This window comes from Temnothorax longispinosus, chromosome 10 (genome assembly GCF_030848805.1).
Source record: "Temnothorax longispinosus isolate EJ_2023e chromosome 10, Tlon_JGU_v1, whole genome shotgun sequence".
In the NCBI taxonomy this organism is placed as follows: domain Eukaryota; kingdom Metazoa; phylum Arthropoda; class Insecta; order Hymenoptera; family Formicidae; genus Temnothorax; species Temnothorax longispinosus.
This window is the reverse complement of record NC_092367.1, coordinates 1-22,617: the sequence shown is the minus strand read 5'-3', so window position 1 is coordinate 22,617 and position 22,617 is coordinate 1. Positions and strand designations below refer to the sequence as shown.

At 33.8% G+C, this 22,617-nt stretch overlaps 1 protein-coding gene across 2 annotated transcripts; it reads right to left on the bottom strand.

Annotated features, from left to right (window-relative positions):
• Nucleotides 1-12,960: 12,960 nt before the first annotated feature.
• Nucleotides 12,961-19,151, bottom strand: LOC139820330 (ectonucleotide pyrophosphatase/phosphodiesterase family member 5). Of its 2 annotated transcripts, XM_071790501.1 has the most exons (9): nucleotides 19,119-19,151; nucleotides 16,916-17,202; nucleotides 15,072-15,318; nucleotides 14,890-14,982; nucleotides 14,350-14,716; nucleotides 14,060-14,269; nucleotides 13,727-13,981; nucleotides 13,539-13,629; nucleotides 12,961-13,347 (listed from the first exon to the last, which is right to left on the bottom strand). In XM_071790501.1, exons 2-9 carry the CDS (start codon nucleotides 17,029-17,031, stop codon nucleotides 13,320-13,322), a joined length of 1,407 nt encoding a protein of 468 aa, XP_071646602.1. In that variant the 5' UTR covers nucleotides 17,032-17,202; nucleotides 19,119-19,151; the 3' UTR covers nucleotides 12,961-13,319. The 2 variants fall into 2 exon arrangements, with proteins under 2 accessions (XP_071646602.1, XP_071646601.1); XM_071790500.1 differs by lacking the exon at nucleotides 19,119-19,151 and having other exon boundaries at nucleotides 16,916-17,295.
• Between the last annotated feature and the right edge of the window lie 3,466 nt (nucleotides 19,152-22,617).

The window sequence follows — 22,617 nt, the reverse complement described above, 5'->3', positions numbered from 1 at the left end:
TTGTTTTATACAGAGTATGTATTATAGTTTCGAGCAGGAGAGCAATCGCGACTTCAGATAATCGTAAATTCATCTAGCTGAATGATTCCGTGCGATCGCTGGATTGCATCAGTTTTATATAAATATCTTGGAGACAAATCTGAAAGTTTATCACTGTGATTTATCGATCGTGCCGAATTGCCTGAATCGTTGCAATCGTGCAGTAGTTGATCGTTTGGATGAGCAATTTATTTATTAAAACTGTAACATTATAAAATGAGTAACTCGCGTATATACAGTATGTAACAAGATCCATAGAGCAAACTTTAAGAGATGGTAGGTCCCACAAAAAAAAATTGACTTTTGTTAAAGAATCTTTGTCCTTCGACGCGTTCTTGAGGAGCTACGCTCCGGTGTATATAATTCCAGTCGATACTAGGGAAGAGCTAAAATTAAAAGGATCATGAGGGTTTTTGATCAAATCAGAAATAATATTAAAATTGGAGAGATAAGGCTCTGTTGGATGTCCACACGTGGAAGGAAACGGGCTAATTAAGGTAGGCGTCTCGCTACGTGCTAGTCATGTGACTGTTTGTAGGTTTTCACGTTCAGAAATATATTTCAGGCAATTTTTGCTAAGGAAAAAATAATTTTATGAATTATGGTGTAAAATTTCATACGTGACAAAGTATGTTACTTTTTCCAAATTATGTGATTTTTCTCATTTGACTCCGTTTTGATCAGCTGATCATGCGAGTCGTCGAGAAAGGTTACAAGTGAGGTTACATCTCCTTTTCGATTGAATTTTGACAATTACTCAGAAAGGGTTTCAAAACGCATGACAGGGGTGTCAATCACTATCCAATTCGGCTAAGAAAGACGAGCCCCATAACCTGCAACTACAGTGATTAGCCAGCGGCGTTGCCAAGTCTTCCCAACCTCACCTCGACCAAAAAATGTCTGCTCGATTACCGCATTTTCACTAAAATAAACTAAAAAATTAGCAGCGAAATCTCCGGTAACCTATATATTTTATGGTTGCATCGGATTCTTCGAAATCTAATGTACAAAAAGCAATGTTTTTTTCTCACTTCATCTAATCGAAAAATACGAAAATATGTGATTGAAACCGTGATAGAGCCTTCTTTTCTGTATGAAGTAATGCAAAATTTGTGATTTTCGAGATCGATTTTCTAGAGTAAATAGTCGGTAAGGAGCCACAGAAAAAATCGACTGCAAAGCTGATCATATAATTTGATATAAAATCCGAAATCGAAAACTTTATCTAATACATGCCCTGACGAGACGACTACCTTAAGGTGATTGGGCCATCAGAGCATGTTAAAGAAAAAAATCCGAATTAAATATATGTTATAAAAAAAACCTAAATACGCTTAAATTTGCAATTTTGAGAAGATCTGACGTCTAGTTTTTAAGATATTAAATCTCAAAGTTGGCAATTTTAAATAGGTTTTATGGGAAATTGTACCGAAAACATACATTTTTCGAGAATTTCACTCACTGTCTGTAAAGAAACAAGTTCAAAAAACTGAAAATAACATCATTTGATTCTTCTAGCACTTGTTAAGTATAAGACAAAACGACGTTGACGTGTAATAAGGCCAAAAATTCAATCAAAAGTTGATGAATCGTCGCGTTTCTTGTCGGCCTTTCGATCAGCTGTACGCGACGTGAACATGTGGCAACGCCGCGCCGTGTAGTGTTTTCTTTCCACAGCACTATTCTTTGGCAAGCAAATCTCCCGTTATCGAAATTGTTTGTTACCTTCCATTATTTTTTAACATAAACACAATACATAACCTCACTCAAACACATGGCACTGGCATGATAGCTGCCTACATCGAAGAGATGCAATGTCGCGACATTTCTCTTGTACGAATGTCAACTGAAGTCAAATCTTGAACTGTTTACATTTATCAGTAGATAAATTGATACGTAATCGAATGAAAAGTTACATTATAAAACCAGTAATTATACAAGTGTCTAGAATACATCCATAAAAATGGTTTTTCTTAAAATAAAATTTAGCCCTTATATTGACTCACATGGTACATGGCCCAATCACCTTAAGAGCCAATAATCGCTGTTGACGGTGCGAAATTATATTTATTCTTCATGGAATTAAACGACGTACGTTTCGGTTCCTATTCGGACCATCTTCAGCAACTAAACAGAGTATTATTACAAATTGAGTAATGAATAGAAATCGCAATGCTTTATACATGTAGATTTCAATACATACTGTGCTGTGTGAGTTGTAGAATGTAAATGTGTTTAATTTGACACGTCGGTGGGCACTCATTCACAGGTGACAAGACATTCTATGTGTGGTCTCCTCTAGGTGCCAGCCATAAAAAGGAGCACTGGAGTGAAAATAATCGTTGAATTTTATAAATGTGGGTCTAATTTTTTATGGAGGCCACTCACCTTCTCCATCCGTAAGAGACAACCGTCTGTCATGAGCGTTCGATAACGACTGACCGTTAGTGTAAAAGAACAATGTCACGGAAGTTTTGTATAAATAATAAGTTCTAAACAACACGTTACAGTTATACTTTTGGAAGCTTGTTTATAATGGGAAGGTACGCATGGTGGAGACTCTCTGCATCCGTTTGTAAATTAAGGCCGTTAGTCTGTCTTTTTATAAATATCATTTCAGAAACTAATCTTTTTCCATATGATATTGTTCTTCATCCAAGACTTCGACGTTATTCCAGTCAAATTCATGGTTGTTTAGTCTATGTTCTGTCACTACGGATTTCTGTGTAGTATTTTTGTTAATATGTTTCCGGTGTTCAGATAATCTCGTTTGTAAAAGCCTTTTTTGTTTGTCCGACATAAGGCGCATCGCAGTCTTTGCAAGAAATTTTATACACTACATTATTTCGTGATCCGGTAGGAAATGTACCCTTATAAATCTTCTAAGCTTATTTAAGCTTTTGTGTCAGCTATTTTTGTATCTAGATCGCGAATTATATTGGGAAATTGTTCTGATATTGTCGGGATGTACGGTACAACGAAATATGCTTGACGTGGTACGTCCTTCACTGTCGTTAGTTGTTATGTCAGTGTTAGTATGTTTATTCTGTAACGCGATTAAGCTTTTAATGCGTTCTTTTAGTATGTTGGAAATGAAAAGTAATGGATATCCGTTAGTTAACAAACAGTTAATCGCGAACTCGAGATTTTTTTTGGTGGAAGCTTGGATGAGACAAACGGAAGGCTCTCTATCTATAAGTGAAATGACTGTGCCTCTTTTTTTACAAAGGAGATGTCGAGAGTCGTAATTAAGGTATCTCCCCGAAAATGTAGGTTTATGAAACCAGTCAAAATTGGAGGATGTTAAAAAGAGGCCATTTTTGGCCCGCTTGTGCAACGTGAAAACGTACTAGAGAATTGTTATTTGGACCATTTAAGAAAAAAAATAACATTTATTTTATCTTGAAGTGGTGGGAACATGGTTAGAATAAGCGAAGTTTAGCTCGTTTTTCCCTTTGACGGCAAAGCATGTACACATAATTTCTTCTCATATTTTAAAAATAGACTTCTTTCCACAACTTGACGATTCTCAGCTTCAATTGTACACATGTGGCACATATCAAATAAAAATGGCGCGGAGTTACTATGCCGATCACTTGAATGAAGCGGGAGATTTTGAGTTTGAAGTAGCTAAGGAAACTGCACACATTGACTACCGTAAATACGGAATAGATGTAGACTTTTTGAATGCCAATCTATTCAAAGCTCGCTTACGTTCTAGACACTCTAATTTTGTTAAGTATATATTTTGTCTACCTGCTTGTCGATAAAACAATGGCTGGAATTGATGCCATTATTGGACACACCTGCAATTGCAAAGTTCCCACGTTGCCACACTAATCTGGTTCAGAAATTATGCGTACATGCTTTGTCGTCAAAGGGTAAAACGAGCTAAACTTTGCTTATTCTAACCGCATGTTCCCACCACTTCAGAATGAAATAAATGTTATTTTCCTTTCTTAAATGGTCCAAATAACAATTCTCTAGTACGTTTTCACGTTGCACTAGCGGGCCAAAAATAGCCTCTTTTTAACATCCTCCTTATGTAGTTGCTCTGTAAAATGAGTGTAACGTCAAGGAAATATAATCTGTTGTCAACTCCTTCTTCTAGAGTAAATTGTAGTCTGGGATGAAAGGAGTTGAACGTTTGTAAAATAAAGTCAAGCATGTTGGATCGTTGGATGGTGCCGCCATCGCAACCGTCGTCCACATATCTACAGTAAAAAGGGAGAGATACCTTAAGAATCCCTAACGCTTTCTTTTCTAAATCTTGCAGCGTGGTATCTGCGATAGTTGGAGAAAGCGGAGAGCCCATCGGCATGCCGATGTTCGTATCTTCTAATAGACTTGACATTTTTTCCATATAATCTTCTTTATCAAGGGCTACAGTTACATTGCCTTTATCAACTCTGGTGAACAACACATTAGAATTGTCTTAAAAGTAAAAGTTTTAACCGAATGTGAAGCATCGATAAAAGAATAATCTAGTGGTGACAACTTGAATGAATAATTCGTAATGTTGTCCATGATTTGAGATATTCTATTACGGACTACGGTCCTCATGTTAGTCGGAAGTTTTTGGATATTATTTTCCGTATTCTTAATAAGCTCAGTTACAATCTCGCATCTGTTCACCGTAGGTAGGCTGAAATTCTCGCCCAGTTGCAAAATTGATTGTACTTCGAGAGGAATGTCATACGAAGAAAGATTCACAATAAACCAATTGTTTTGGATATTTAGAGGTGAACGTGGGGGGTCCCTAAATGTAGAGGGATAAATCGAAACTGCATGGGAGGGGGTCATGTCAAGGTTGGGTGTTACATTGTGTTGTCTGAATACCGTTTCACCAAGTCGATTTGACTTATATGTGTAATGAACCGGACGTATCTTATGTTTTAATGAATCGTTATGTTTTTTAAATAACCAGTCAAATTTGTTATTAAGTCTATCTCGTTCTCTCACAAAATGGAAATACATTGATCTATGTTGTGTGTTAAAAAAACGTATTACAATAAGAATTAGGTAATGTGTGCGCAATGAGTCTATATAATCTATTATAGCATTGTGAGCGCAGGTTACGTATCAAGCTATATGCATCATAAATTTCGTTGCGCATCATACTCTTGTAAAACCTAATGGTAATGCACTTAAATTTTTTAACAGAAATATTAGAGTGTAAGTTCCTACTGTATTGTGAGAATCGATTCAAATGTGGTAAAATTATACTACCACCTATGCATTTTTTAAGAAATTGCACTCGTAAAAGCATCTTCGAGATTGTTCTTTGCGAATTAATCCATATCTTCATATATTTGAGATATTCCTCGCGCTGAATTTATGAATGCTCTTAAATTCGTTTTAGAGTCTACATTCTTTACGTTTAACAAAATAATTTATAGGTAGACATTCGACATGCCGATGGGCTCTCCGCTTTCCCCGACTATCGCAGATACCACGCTGCAAGATTTAGAAAAGAAACCGTTAGGGATTCTTAAGGTATCTCTCCCTTTTTACTGTAGATATGTGGACGACGTTGCGATGGCGGCACCATCCAACATGCTTGAATAAATCACTTTTACTTCGCCAGTCAAATAATGAACAACAATGGAAATATTAATCGACTCTACTGGCCATTATAATTGTCAAGACAATACGACCACGATTTGGTTCGATTATTATCGTCATGTAATCTTTGATACTTATATTAACCAAAATTGTGTTTCAAGTCTGACAATTTGTCGGCGCGCAGTAACTATGTTTGGAATAATATTGTTTACTTTATATAATACAGGTTATTGCGATAAATATTACCACATGCCTCAGTGGTCGAATTGGTACGACATCCATCACGGAATGAGAGAGGTTCCAGTTTCGAACCCTGGCTGAGGTAATATTTTTCGCAATAAATTTAATTATTTAAATGAGATGCTTATATATAAGTATCAAAGATTACATGATGATAATCGAACCAAATTGTGGTCGTATTGTCTTGGCGATTATATTGGCCAGTAGAGTCGATTAATATTTCCATTGTTGTTTAGATTAAATTTCCTTGACGTTACATTCATTTTACAGAACTACATAATTTTTGACTGGTTTCATAAACCTACATTTTCGGGGAGATACCTTAATTACGACTCTCGACATCTCCTTTGTCAAAAAAGAGGCACAGTCATTTCACTTATAGATAGAGAGCCTTCCGTTTGTCTCATCCAAGCTTCCACCAAAAAAAATCTCGAGTTCGCGATTAACTGTTTGTTAACTAACGGATATCCATTACTTTTCATTTCCAACATACTAAAAGAACGCATTAAAAGCTTAATCGCGTTACAGAATAAACATACTAACACTGACATAACAACTAACGACAGTGAAGGACGTACCACGTCAAGCATATTTCGTTGTACCGTACATCCCGACAATATCAGAACAATTTCCCAATATAATTCGCGATCTAGATACAAAAATAGCTGACACAAAAGCTTAAATAAGCTTAGAAGATTTATAAGGGTACATATTCCTACCGGATCACGAAATAATGTAGTGTATAAAATTTCTTGCAAAGACTGCGATGCGCCTTATGTCGGACAAACAAAAAAGGCTTTTACAAACGAGATTATCTGAACACCGGAAACATATTAACAAAAATACTACACAGAAATCCGTAGTGACAGAACATAGACTAAACAACCATGAATTTGACTGGAATAACGTCGAAGTCTTGGATGAAGAACAATATCATATGGGAAAAGATTAGTCTCCGAAATGATATTTATAAAAAGACAGACTAACGGCCTTAATTTACAAACGGATGCAGAGAGTCTCCACCATGCGTACCTTCCCATTATAAACAAGCTTCCAAAAGTATAACTGTAACGTGTTGTTTAGAACTTATTATTTATACAAAACTTCCGTGACATTGTTCTTTTACACTAACGGTCAGTCGTTATCGAACGCTCATGACAGACGGTTGTCTCTTACGGATGGAGAAGGTGAGTGGCCTCCATAAAAAATTAGACCCACATTTATAAAATTCAACGATTATTTTCACTCCAGTGCTCCTTTTTATGGCTGGCACCTAGAGGAGACCACACATAGAATGTCTTGTCACCTGTGAATGAGTGCCCACCGACGTGTCAAATTAAACACATTTACATTCTACAACTCACACAGCACAGTATGTATTGAAATCTACATGTATAAAGCATTGCGATTTCTATCCATTACTCAATTTGTAATAATACTCTGTTTAGTTGCTGAAGATGGTCCGATTAGGGACCGAAACGTACGTCGTTTAATTCCATGAAGAATAAATATAATTTCGCACCGTCAACATCGATTGGCTCTTAATTAATATTAAAATATTCCAGATATTCCAAACAGTAAGAAATTCAATGCTACATACTGATATGATAAATATAATCAGGTGCAAGGCAGGCTTTAAACACCTTCTGTAATAAAAAATGTAAATAAAATTTAAAAAAAAGTAAAAAATACAAAAATAAAATTAAATATATTAGTATATTAGTCGACACGTTCCTTAATTTTATTTTTGTATTTTTTGCTGTTTTTCTTTTAATTTTATTTACACATTTTATTACAAAAAGTGTTAAGGACTAGTGATAAGGTAGAATAAGAGTTGTGTAAGTTTGTAAAGGGCAGTTGTTGGGAACGTCCCTTCAAAACGCCTTGCAACCCTGAGGGGAGTCAATAAACGTATATATATTACAAAAAGTGTTTAAAGTACCTGCCTTGCACCTGATTATATTTATCATATCTGTGTAGCATATTGCATTTCTTACTGCTTGAAATATTGTAATATTATTCCTGATTTGATCAAAGCCTTCATGATCCTTTCAATTAGCTTCTTCCTATTAATATCGACTGGAGTGATGTAGTACACCAAAGCTTTAACCCTCAAAGACGCGTCGTATATAGGACAAGGGTTCCTTAACAAAAATTGATTCTTTTGGTAAGACCTACCATTCCCTAAAGTTTATCTCATGGATCTTGTTACACCCTATATCGTATATCTACATATCTACATATATCGTATAACGAAAGAATTGTATATATAACGTTGATTTTTTTAAAGAGAATTTTTTAAACTTTTGCGCGTCTCAACCTTCTTAATATATATGGGTACAGTTGATGTCAATCTGCTACGATATTCTGTTTGAATCGACAGATAAACTGCTAGCGTATTGCTAACTTTTTCCTATTAGACAAAAATAATATGTAAAATAGTAATAATTATGAATTCCAAAGGTACAATTAAAAACTGTTTGCATAAATTACAATTTAAAATTAAAAACGAAGAAAATTATATAACATTGTTGCTGATAAAAGATACCATTTGTTTTATTGTACTTAAAGAAAAGATATAAAATTCTTTTCTTCGTCAGTGAAAATTAACAAGAGTGATTATTTGACCAAACTGACGTTTAATATCGTAGAGTTACATTAATTCATTCGACGTTTCGACACTAGTTTTGTGTCCTTATCAAGAGTTTACTAAAACAACGAAGTCATGTTACATAAAAAATATATCGCACGAGGAACAAAGAACGTAGAAAGGGAAATAAATACCTGTCCCATATTAAAGATTAGCCGCACATATTTTTTACAGTTTTAACACTTTGTCAAATTTCAATGTGAAGGATCCGCGATTCATCCTTAATTAATCGTGCGATGTAGCACAGAAACAATACATAACCAGAACAGAGACGTGCGAGAAACGTCGTTCCGAGTCGGAGGACGGAGTCTAACTAATTTGTAAATACCGATACGCGATTGGGTCACCGGAAGAAAAACATACACTCGAAAAGAAAACTATTATATGCGGATCTTATAATATGAGGTTTTGCATAGAGAGAGAAATGTAAGGAAGAGGGAGATAGCGGAGATCTTTTACATTAAAAAACACGACAATACGATCAATCTAAAAAAAAAACACGGAAAATCTTAACCCGTTATATGACCGAATTATAAGATCCACATAATAGTTTTCTTTTCGAGTGTATGTTTTTCTTCCGGTGACCTGGCAATCGCGTATTCGGTATTTACAAATAAGTTAGACTCCGTCCTCCGACTCGGAACGACGACGTTTCTCGCACGTCTCTTTCTGGTTATGTATTCTGTGCTACATCGCACGATTAATTAAGGATGGGGGATGGGTCGCGGATCCTTCACATTAAAATTTGACAAAGTGTTAAAACTGCAAAAAATATGTGCGGCTATAATCTTTAATGGAGAAAAAGAGAGAAAGACATGGAAGGAAATGGAAGAGGCCTATGTCCAGGAGTGGATGAAAACAGGCTAGAGAAGAAGAAGAAGAAGAATCTTTAATATGGGACAGGTATTTATTTCCCTTTCTACGTTCTTTGTTCCTTGTGCGATATATTTTTTATGTAATGACTTCGTTGTTTTAGTAAACTCTTGATAAGGACACAAAACTAATGTCGAAACGTCAAATAAATTAATGTAACTCGACGATATTAAACATCAGTTTGGTCAAATAATCACTCTTGTTAAAGAGAAGACTTTGTTTGAAATCTAGCTAACGTTCCACGTGAAGGATATCATAATTACGTGACGATTAACGTGACCAAATTATTACTTCCTTACTTTTTTTACGATTCCTAAGATCTGTCTGCCGATGGAGAGTGTGCACGAAAATAAAGAGAAAACGTCACTTTTATACAAACGCCCGAACGTTAAATCACTCCTGATGATGCGGATTCGTAAATCCCGCTTGATAAAGATACGATTTATGAAATCCGCTGACATAGAACTCCATTCGTGGTTTCATGTATAAACCTTATATTCTGAGGAACATATATTTCCGCTTGCGTCGAGAAATATGAAGTAATTGACCCGGTGAGTCAGAAGAGATATATAACGTTCGCAAAGTTCTCACTTATACTTAAGATATTAATCAGCATTTTGATTTGATCAAATCGTGGTTGGCACAATTTCATTTTGTATAGTTTTCTATAATATATATTCTTGTATCATATATTTTCAGAGCTACAAAAATATTCCATTTACGTCATCAATAGCAATAGCAATCTCAAAAGCAATTTAAAAAAGGCAGTCCTTATATCTGCACAATTCGATATTTTATTTCAAAAAGCTCATGTAGCATATTGTTTATCACGGGATTTTAACACCCATAATATTAGGCAGGTAAATCATTGATATAGGATTGTTTTTGTGCGATATAAGAGATAAAAAAATTTTGCAAAGAAACGATTATATGTATATGCATCAAAGACATCACATATATTATAGAGTGACGCGTAGAATTTTTACTCTTTCAATTTGTAATTGTAACTACATTTGCGATTATTAATCGTAATTACAACGTTTTCAGTAGGCTGAAAATATGGGTAATTTAATTTACGCCTTATAGCTACATACGATAGTAATTGTCATGATGCGATTAAATTTCTCCATTTTAATATTTCGCGCTGTTTTGCGCGAGCAATTTATCGCAATATTATATACAAGACTGGGAGCTAATAAAAAAACTTTCCGCTTCCTTGATTGAGCATTCGAGATCTTATACTCTGAAGAACAAAGAACATCGTTAATTTTACAATACTCTTTCGAAAAAGCACTGGAAATGCGTATGGTATAAGTTACAATAATTGTGAATAAATTATATTTTATAAATATATTTTATAAATTTTGGATATAAATGCAATAATAATTGCCAATAATTGTCTTATGTATATAAATGTAATGACAATTTCCAATTAAAGCAAAAAATACATGATAGTTTAAGGTATTCCTTTCACGGAGGAGCGTATTTTGTAGGATAGCTTAAGCAGGGCCTCAGCAAACTCTTGTATATTGCATTAAACTTATATAAAATCAAGGTATAATTAATTATTATGTTTAATTACAAGAAAAAAGTGAAAATATTATGTGTATTTAGAAATTTTTCATTTTTTGGTAAATTTTACTGCCAGAACAATAATATGGCAACGCTGCGCTTTACAGGGCGCCGATTGTAAAATGTGAAGTTGATAACAAAAGTGTCAATAATGTAAGTGTCAATTTCATTAATCAAAGAATATTGTGACATTTTCTTTTATTTTTATCACAAAGAGAGATTTTATAATAATAATGAGTGATATAAGAAACATAAAGTGAGGAGTAATGTGGATAAAAATAAGGGGCAATTTTTTGGATTATTTTTTTTTAAACATAATAAATAGTTGATAATAAACCGTACGTGATGAACTAAAATGTGACATGAGCGCACAATTAACTTGCAGCGTTGCCAAATAATTCCTTGAAAGTCGCCATTAAAAATATTCATCTATAAACCACATTTCAGGTCAACTTTTAACATAAACATTTTGTTTAAATATTTGGTGACTGTATTTTCATCGGCACTATCGAAAGTATAGAGTTTAGCGAATATGTAGCGCAGTTAATATTTAATATCTTAAGATATTTGATAAACAAATTATTACATTGAAATGTGGAAAATAGACTTTTTCGATAACGTCACTTATAAATATCGAATTTTCAAAGTCATAATTCTTCTTTATATGTTCGGTAATGCGGTTTAATTTTTTTCTGGCGTAAAGATATGCATTTTAACTTTCTCGTACCAAAAAATCAATTAATTCTTAAGACTTTGGTGTCATGAAAGGAATTAATATAAACATTTCGAACGACATAAATGGCTAAATAACAACTCATATTACGAGGCCAAATAAGTCTTATTCACATACACAATATTTTACGTATAATAATGAAAATTTTATTATAGTGTACAATTATACAAAAATTGCTGGGCAGACAAGATGATAATATGTTATTCGCTGCTGAAGAAAAGTAAAATTGGAATGCGAGGTATATCCTTCTTCGTCGATTAATTCCGTCATATCCACGTTAATGACGATTGTACAAAGTCGCTTTGGCATGAAATAAATGAATCAAACGGAGCCTCGAGCATTATATATCTACATGTTTCATACATAATTCTAATCGATACGACTATGTTGTTCTGCATACGTAATTAATCTTATTCATCAGGGAACGTTTTACAGTCGGGGAACATTTCAGTGTATGCATAATTTTATACAGTAAATGCATAATTCCAATTCTCCAAGTACAATTCTAAATTTATATATTTTTATTAACACAAAGCATCTGATATAGTTTCGCTTACTTTCGCTACGATGTACTTGAATTAATCTATAACAATGGAGAATAATATTGCAAAATATCATTGATTGTTGAGAACCCAAACCCAGCAAACACAGAATACACCGAGTGAGCAATTTGATAGCAAATTGCTCACTCGGTGTATTCTGTGTTTGCTGGGAAATTATCTAATGCAATTCTACAAATGAAATATACGTATATTAAAATATTCGCTATTTATATCTTCTCAAAGCCATTGCCTCAAATATGTAATGACATCTCGCTTCACCTGTCAGGAGATCTTGCAAATAGGATCGTAAGAGCTTTCACGTGGAATAACTCAATGCAAATTGCCTCCATTACGTGTCTTGCTCGCGATCAATTCTGCGATAAATCCGTTCGACAACACGAGTCATTATCGGATAATAAATGGAAAAGGAGATTTAAAAACTGCTTAATTAATCCTTGACGTAAATCAACGCGAAGGTTTTCTATTTTGTGATGCAATATTTAGAAAAGGACAAATTGTGTACTATTTAGAGGAAGAAAATAATTCAAAAAGTATGAATCCGTTCCTATTTTTTAAAAATTATGTGTTTATTTGAGAGAAAGTTTTTCATAAATGAGGTATTAAACTTTCGTCCCAAAGCTGTTGAGTTTCATATTCATCCAGTAATGTTCTAAAATAAAAGTTAAACGGAGTTAATAATTGTAATTTACTCAGAAATGTTACATTTATAATAATAAGATCACATATCGTAGTTTAGTAAGTTATATTTATAAATACTAATGAGAAATATTATTTTGAATTTGCTATTCTATGATGCCATTTTATGATTTAACAAATTCTTAACGTTTTAAATGTCTAAAAATCTGTACCAACACTAAATAATTACGTTAATGTCTAAATTATATCTAGTGAACATGTTTCCTTACACATAGAGGAGATCCAAAAGGAGATAAAAAATTATATTTGTACTATTCATTGTTGAAAACATAATAATTTATATAGATATCACTTTCGTGTATAATATCCCTGTCATATATTAGATTAATTTACTAACTAAAACCTAACTAAGATGTATAATGTTATGTTTATTATAAATTGTAATATCTTATTCGCCCAACGTATAATACGATTCCCTGAAAAATAAAAATAATTTTGTTATTAAATCTTATTAATGCTACAAGAGTTTTGTTATTTAGATAAAACAAAATAAAAGAGTAGCAAATTTATTATAAAAAAGAAAGAGAAAAAAATTCAAATTTTTAAAACTGCTACAAGTCAAGAAAATCGATCCATTAATATTTATCATCATGTATTTGTTCTTTACCTATAATTATATGCTAATCTTCGTTTTTTCCTATAAATTATTGTCGCCACTACTGAAATTCCTATTAACATGGTGGTTATGATGACTGCAACTAAACAAAAATATTATTAAGATTCTGTAAAATCCATGTTTTTATTAAAAGAATAATTTATTTATTATTTACATACATTGTTAAAAGAAATACTTACTGAACATTTTATATGTAGATATTGATATATCTTTCGATTGTGTCCTAAGGCACTTTGTTATGTGAGATAAAGTGCCATTAACTATGGGGCACTTCAAATTAAGTATTTCGCAAAATAAGGGAAATAGATCTGTATTGTTAAAAGGCTCCAATTTACATTTTGGCATAAAAGCAGGTCCATTCGCAAAGAAGAATGGATGCATTTCTTTAGCTTCATTATTATAACCATGCAGCCCAAACTCTGTCTGATTGTTAACTGAATGGGAAACAACGTTAAAAGTTATATAAAAATAGTACATATATAGCAATAAGTGTGTGGCCAGTACAAAATTACCTGTAATATTAAATTTCCGTTTATAATATTCTATGGTATCATAAAGGTTCTGAAATGCATATCCAACTTCAGCTATGACAAAAATGGGTCCTACACGAGTGTTATCGCCATAATGATACTTCTTCGGAATATCTTCTCTTTTATATACTTTGAACGTTTTCGTTTGTTCCGCGGCAAACTTCAATTTCTGATAAATCATCTCTTCTTTCCCTAAGTGACGTATTTTAAAAAAGACAAAGTTTTAACAAAGACAATAATTCCACACAAATCGTATCGTGAACCAGCCTTACCAGGATGTGGAAAGATATGTAATCCCGGAGAAGTTCCCACGAATATATAATCGCTAGCATTGATGTAATTTGTTAAATTTATTATTCTTTCCATCGTGACTGATGCCATGCCATGGTCACTTAAGTGAATCACATTAAGATCATCTGTCAAACCATAATAATCAATTTTGTCGTGCATATATTTTGTAATATTATCCAATTTTCTGAGAATTTCATTAAATTCGGGACTATTTATTCCTGTAGCGTGACCATGGTAATCTGGATCCTCAATATATAATATCCCCAAGTTTATCGGGTTTGTGGGATGTACAAACCACGACAATAATTCATCAACTCGTTTCTCCCAGGAAATCGTGTCATTAAAAGCCTAAAATATTTTATTAATATAATCGATAGATATCTCTAAGATCTAAGTATATCTACCCAGTGAACACAATGTCCCAAATTGGGATCATAAAGACGTCTTAAAGACGTCATATGTCCTGATTTGAAATATGTGTGTTGGCTAGGTATATTATTCCGTATGTTAATTCAACACACTTGTGCGAAAGTAGGTGACGTTCCTTGATATTCGAACACAGAACCCGGCCACATCATCGTGCCACTACGTCTGCCACTTTTTTCATTAACCGTCTGAAATCGTTAAACCGAAAAATGTGTTAATAAAATGTAAAACATGCTTAAGTATATAAGTAAAATATAATTATCATCTTGCTACATACCCAAATAGGCAGAATATTGTCGTTGTAATGATACAGTTCGTAAGAATACTTAGTAATATTATCTTTCCTAGAATCAAAAAATTCATTATCTATAACCCCATGTGTTTCCGCGTAAAATCCCGTCGCCATCGTATGATGATTGGGGAAGGTCTTGGTGACGAAAATATTCATCATATAGTCCGTGTAAGTGCCTTCCACCTTTAAGTGGCTCATGAAAGGTGTCAAATTTCTCTCGAAATAGTCATATCTATACAGAAGAAAGAGAAATGAAATAAAATCCTATATATTTTCATTTCATATGTATTCTTCCACATTTCAATAAGTAAATAGCAATACAGAATAAATCAATACTGATGCTTTCAGTCATTCTGTAAGATCCAAATAAGATCCTATATGAAAAGAATGGTTGCTGAAATATCTAAAAATTTAGCTAGATATAGATTTAAAAATAATCATGTGGTACCGTCTAAATATTTATATATGACGTTTGGTTACTAGAATGTCAAAACTTTTTGCACCATTATCATCCCAATATTGAAAGCGTCCACTACAAATTTTACATATATAGAATGTCAACAGAAATATAACAGAATAGAGTCCGAAAACTCGGTTTCGGTTTTGGTTTCGGCTGAAATTGGAAGAAAGTTTCAGCGATGTAGCCAAGACTGTTTATTTTCCATATTTTTCAGACATGTTTAAAAAATATTTTTACTTTATGTTTAGAAATTTTGTTATTGTTTCAATAATATGACTGTGATACTACGGATAATATATAACATACTACAGGTTGTGATAATAGAATTGTAATAGTAGGATTGTTATAACATGTGTAATTATTTTAATAATTAAATTATGATATTTATACAAAGAAAAAGTGTATAGTATATCTGTGTGCGTGTATACATATGGCCCTTCTAGAATTCCCATGAAAGTTTCGGCCGAAATTAAAAAAGATTGTTTCAGTCAGACTCTATAACAGAATATAATGGGCGTGTTCAGCAGACACATAGCAGATTGACTCCAGAAATTGATCAGAATCTACCATTTTGTATTTCTACAATATTTTTGAATCTACCAAAATGTATTTCATTTAAATATTTATAAATTGACAAATTCTGTTCACATTTCTGCTGACAATCTATACTGTCAGATTATGGTTATGTTCCGATATTTAAGCCCCTTGCACAATGCTAGGCGATAGCGATAAAATTTTTAATCTATCGGAAACCGTGTATCAATGCCGTATATTTTTTCTTTTTATTTTTTATTCAGCGTATTTATTTACCGTATATTTAACCGTTACTTTCTGTCTTTATCCAGATTATATATGTATGACTTTTGTTTCTAGCAGTTGGATTCAGGCAAGATTCCCAGCCAAAAGTTTTGAACCTCTATTAAGAATATTTACAAATACGCTGCCAGTAATGATAAAAAATGGTTAAAATCACTTAAATATCAGTAATATTAAGTCCTTGTTTATGATATGCAATAATAGTCAACCGTTAAAGTATGCATACAACCGATATATATTAGATTTCTCAGATTACTATGCTTTTTGCTGGGAAGGTATACGTGATACATCCTTAATACAGACTGATTTGTTGCAATATCTGAGCAAATCTGTTGTCATACTATTATGGACAATTTACTTATTCGTTTATTGGGATCATGCTTGAGCGTGCTATATAATTAATTTAATGGTCTATAATTATTTTCAGATTTATATCTGCAGCCATTAATTTGTACATATACTTCAGCAGAACCGTTCTTTTCGTGTAACAATAATTTTTCTAAATCTTATACTTCGTTTTTATGTCTTTATGTTACCACGAATATTCTCACACCTGAACGCATCGTAAGACACGATCAACAGTTTCGGAGCATCCGGCACGGGACCCGCCCGAGCGTTCAGCAGGAAGAGAAACAGCGAAACAAATGGGACCGTGGAGCTGGAGATCATGGTGACGCAATCGCGGCGGTTCGCGAGAACATAGGAAAGTGCGAATTATCGTCCCGCAAAACCGATCACGAGAACATCACTCATAGCTGCGGTGTATAACCTGTCGGACAGCTCCGACTGTCCGAGCTCCGAGTCCTCCGACGAGCGTGCTCCGTGCTCCGGGCGCTCCGGCTTTCGTGAAAGCGTGAAAAGGTGCGTTTTCACTCATGTCGAGATGTAGGCGACATCATATATCGGAGTCGCCGACATCGTATATCGTAGCCGCCTACGTCGTGTAACGTGGTAGCCTACGTCGTGTAAGATGGTCGCCGACAACGTGTAACCATGGTCGCCGATACCATGTAATCATGGTCGCCGTCATCGCCGTTATCGTATATGTATTAACATAGCATATAAGAATTTTGTAAAGTGAAAGTTAATAAAGTAATAAGAGTATTAAAAAAGTATTGAAAAATATAAAATATAAAATATAAAAAAATATAGAATATATAAAAAATATAAAAAATATGGAAAGGACAAGCGTAAGTAAAAAAGTAAATCTGTAAAGCGTAATAAATATATATAAATATAAATATAGATATAAATATAAATATAAATATAAATATAAATATAAATATATAAATAATTTTTTAAAATTAAAAAAGAATAATAAAATGTCGGTAATTGTTTAGGAAGACGAAATTCAGCAGTATTTCTGCGGAGTGTGTGGTGCTAAAAATCTGATCCCTAATGAAGAAAATGAAATCGATCACGAATGCTTAAATGGTCTTTCAGTATCTGTTGATTCAAATTTTGTTATGCGTCCACGAATAGGTATATGTATAATAATAATAATATTTAAGGGGGTAGACAACCGGCCTTGACAAGCGAAAAAATAGATTTTTTTTAAGTTAAATATTTAAGAAATAAAGAATTCTGAGTTAAATATTTAAGAAATAAAGAATTCTGAGTATTTGAAACTTTGGCACATATAATTCTATATTCTTTTATAATTATTTAAAAAAAATTATTAATATTAATAATAACAGGAGAGTTATTGGTAATGGAAGAGAAGCAGTTCAGTAGCTGGTAATGGACATGAAATTTCGAAAAAACGGCTCCAACGATTTCTTTCAAAAATTTTTTATAAGTTGTTGAAAACAATATCTAATTGTAAGGATGTGTCGGAAACAGAATTTCGAAAAAAATTGTTAAAAGAAAATATTTTATTTGCAAAAAAGTGTAAAATTGCATTTTCTCTAATAAAATTGAAAATGCAATTTTATACTTTTTTGCAACTAAAAAATATTTTTAAAGAATTTTTTTCGAAATTCTGTTTCCGACATATCTTATTAGATATGGTTTCAACAACCTATAAAAGATTTTTAAAAGAAATCGTTGGAGTTGTTTTCGAGATTTCACGTCCACCACCAGGTACTGAACTGCTTCCCTTCATTACCGCAATAACTCCCGTTATTATTATTCGTGGACGCATAACAAAATTTGAATCAACAGATACTGAAAGACCATTTAAGCATTCGTGATCGATTTCATTTTCTTCATTAGGGATCAGATTTTTAGCACCACACACCGCAGGAATACTGCTGAATTTCGTCTTCCTAAACAATTACCGACATTTTATTATTCTTTTTTAATTTTAAAAAATTATTTATATATTTATATTTATATTTATATTTATATTTATATTTATATTTATATTTATATCTATATTTATATTTATATGTATTTATTACGCTTTACAGATTTACTTTTTTACTTACGCTTGTCCTTTCCATATTTTTTATATTTTTTATATTCTATATTTTTTTATATTTTATATTTTATATTTTTCAATACTTTTTTAATACTCTTATTACTTTATTAACTTTCACTTTACAAAATTCTTATATGCTATGTTAATACATATACGATAACGGCGATGACGGCGACCATGATTACATGGTATCGGCGACCATGGTTACACGTTGTCGGCGACCATCTTACACGACGTAGGCTACCACGTTACACGACGTAGGCGGCTACGATATACGATGTCGGCGACTCCGATATATGATGTCGCCTACATCTCGACATGAGTGAAAACGCACCTAAAGTCGTGAAACTCGTGAAAGTGCGTGAAAGACTGATGACTGATCGCAATATCGCATCATTCGCAATATTCGCATCGCCGCCACCGGCGCCACCGCGGACCGCCGCGGGCGCCGCGCAGCGAGCGATCGCAGATAGAGTCCCCATGTGGGTGGGAGAGTATACCTCTATATAATCACAGAATCACAGTATAACTATAAAGAGACCCTATAATAATAAACTGGCCATAAGGCCAATTTTGTCAAAATCGTGCGAGAGAGAAGGCTATATATTCATATCGCTTTCTCTTTCTCTCTTATATCTCTTTCTTTTTCTGTTCCCTTGCTTTTGACAAAACTGGCGGACCAATCAAAACTGGCTGTCTTGAGGTGAAGTTTCATGGGCAGTGAAAAGCAGCAGCAGATCGTACTGATTGGCTACAAAATAGAAAAGTTCTCGAGTTTTTAGAACTTCTCTATTTTGTAGCCAATCAGTACGAACTGCTGCTGCTTTTCACTGCCCATGAAATTTCACCTTTAGGGTGCGGTCCCATGGACTGTGCGGTGGCTCTTATGCCCGGTCTACAATGGATGTCGGAAGTCGGAGTCGTAAGAAATTGACCAATCACAGTTCATTATTCTTCGACCGCAAGGAGAATAATAGATTGTGATTGGTCAATTTCTTACGACTCCGACTTCCGACATCCATTGTAGACCGGGCCTTAAGCCCGGTTTACGATCAGTCGTATGTCGGTGTCGGATGTCGCAACGTAGCCGATGGTCCAATGAGAGAATTTCTTTTTCGGAAACGAATTTTCTCCATTGGACCATCGGCTACGTTCCGACATCCGACTCCAACATACGACTGATTGTAGACCGGGCCTTAAGCCCCGGACACACACTTTTCGTAACAGTAACAGTAAAGTTTCGGCCAATCGCGTTGCTCGATTTGGGAACGTACGGCCGTACGTTCCCGGTTACTGTTACGAAAAAGTGTGTGTCCGGGCCCTTATTTAGAAGGCATCTAGGCCCGTATTCATAGTCGAATCTTATTTCAAGACTATCTTAAGTAATGTCTTAAGATGCTAATACGGCTCTGTGATTGGTTCATAACATCTTAAGATCATACTTAAGACGGTCTTAGTGCCCATCTACAATAGGTGTTTTAAGCCCTAAGCCTTAAGGCCCGGTCTACAATGGATGTCGGAAGTCGGAGTCGTAAGAAATTGACCAATCACAGTTCATTATTTTTCGACTGCAAGGAGAATAATAGATTGTGATTGGTCAATTTCTTACGACTCCGACTTCCGACATCCATTGTAGACCGGGCCTAAGGGGATCCTGGAGTGACAGCGACACTGACATTATCGGTCTAAGCAATATCTTTGAATTGGCTGAACAGAATGGAAAATCCTTTTACACGATTAAAGTACGCACAAAGATGTAGAGGGCTGTACATCATTTTTTCTGATAAACTAAAAAAAAATTATTTTTATAAATATTGTCCTAACCTGACGACAATATTTGCTTTATACAAAAATTCTGCAGTTTTTTTTATAGAAAATAGTGATACAGCCCTCTACAAAAAACTGTCAGGAATAATATCGTGCAATTAGAAGTAAGATTTGAAGCCTAAAAAAAAAGATATTACTTAGACCTTAGACCAGTGGAAGATGCAAGGTTAGGTGCTCTGTATGTATGTGTAAGAATCGGTGAGCACTTCTTTATCGACGCTGATCGAGTTCAGCTGCGCTCTGTATGTATATGTAAGAATCGGTGAGCACTAATTCTTTATGGACGCTGATCGAGTTCGGCTACGGCTCCAGCATCCCCTTAAGGGGATCCTGCAGCCGTATGATTTACCGACATTATCGTTTTTCGATGGATCTTTTAATTGGCTTTACAGAATTGCAAGTTTTTGGTCTAGAATTAAAGTACGCACAAAAATCTAGGGCAGAAAACGCGATTTTATATCAAAAACGCCAAAAAATTAAAAATGTTACTTATTTGGGCACATACGCAGCTGTCACCTGACGACAATATTTGCTCAAAACAAAAATTCTGCAGTTTATACATACATAATTTTTATCATCTGCCCTTGGGAAAACATGTAGGAATAATATCGTGCAAGTAGAAGTAAGATTCAATGCGTACAAAAAAAGATCCATCGAAAAATTATTTTAGTAATGCAAATACGGATGCAAATGACAAGAAGAGCAGCAACAGTAGTTGCCGGATCTTGCGAGAGATGGCGAGCAATCGAAAAAAGGACAGATGTCATTTCGTTAGACAAAGACAGATATAGGGAAAACAAAATTAGAAAGGTTGACATTATCGACATCGAGGAAGTTCGCCAGTCACTGCAGGATCCCCTTAAGGGTCGACAGGAGTCACGGCCGAACTCCGAATTGATGTTGGAGACCTCGCGCGGTGACAATACGAAACTTCGTTTCAGTGTCGCCAACGTCGAGAAACTAAAGGCCTTCACACATAAATCGCGTAAGAACGTAAAACGTAAGCGTAAGAAAATCGACCAATCCCAATCAAGTATTGTGCTGTTCGTAACCACAGTAGGGGGAAATACTTGATTGGGATTGATCGATTTTCTTACGCCTACGTTTTACGTCCTTACGACATTTTATGTGTGAAGGCCTTTAGCCGGTCAACTTCGACTTTATTAATTTTCATATTTTTTTATCGTTTGTTGGTTGTTTGTTGGTGATTGTTGGCCTAATTACAACGTTTGTTGGTTCTTAATTTTTTTTTAAATTTAAAAAGAAAAATTAGCATTAAGTTAGCCGGAAAAATTTTATTTTTAATTTCAAAAAAGCCTAATCGATGCGTAATCGTATGCTGATGATTGTTGGTCTAATTTTAGCGTTTGTTGGTTTATTATTAGTCTTAAAAACGAAAAAAAAAACGAAAAATTATCTCAAATATTAAAGTAATCGAAGATTGGTTTATTTGCCTACGACTTAAGCTTTATTTCTATCAATTTAAGGCTAACATCTATAAAACTGCCATATGAATACGGACCTTAACATCGGCAGAAAATCGCGAAAAGATCAAGAAACATGGTGTATAAGTTTTATAAGTTCTACTTTTAAACATAAAATTGTGCTTAAAATGGATTAATTATGAATTTATCATTTTCTTCCCATGAACTCTTCATTCAAGACGCCTAATTGTCAAAGTACGTATAAAATAAATGTCAAACTTACCATATGTGCTAAAAAAAATGATAGAATAAAGTATATCATACATACCTAAATGTGATCACTTAAAAACATGATACAGTGTTTCATGATATGCGCATTATGTTTGCGTTTAAAGAACTGAAATTTAAATAAGTTGTATTTTTATAAATAAGATTATTTATGTGATCATTAAGAATATATATTATTTTATAAGAATATAAGCTTCAACCTGATTGAATTTACATAAAATTGAAGAGAATTCTCGTATTCATACGTGAATATACGTTTCCTAGTAGAATTTTCTTGAAAAAAAACCTACTTCT

Coding starts and splice junctions, on each gene's coding strand:
- LOC139820330 (XM_071790501.1), bottom strand. CDS start 17,031: ATGATCTCCAGCTCCACGGTCCCATTTGTTTCGCTGTTTCTCTTCCTG. Junction 15,319..16,915: donor GTGTCTTACGATGCGTTCAG/GTGTGAGAATAT, acceptor TCTTCTGTATAG/ATATGACTATTTCGAGAGAA. Junction 13,982..14,059: donor ACGGAAATTTAATATTACAG/GTAATTTTGTAC, acceptor TTTCCCATTCAG/TTAACAATCAGACAGAGTTT.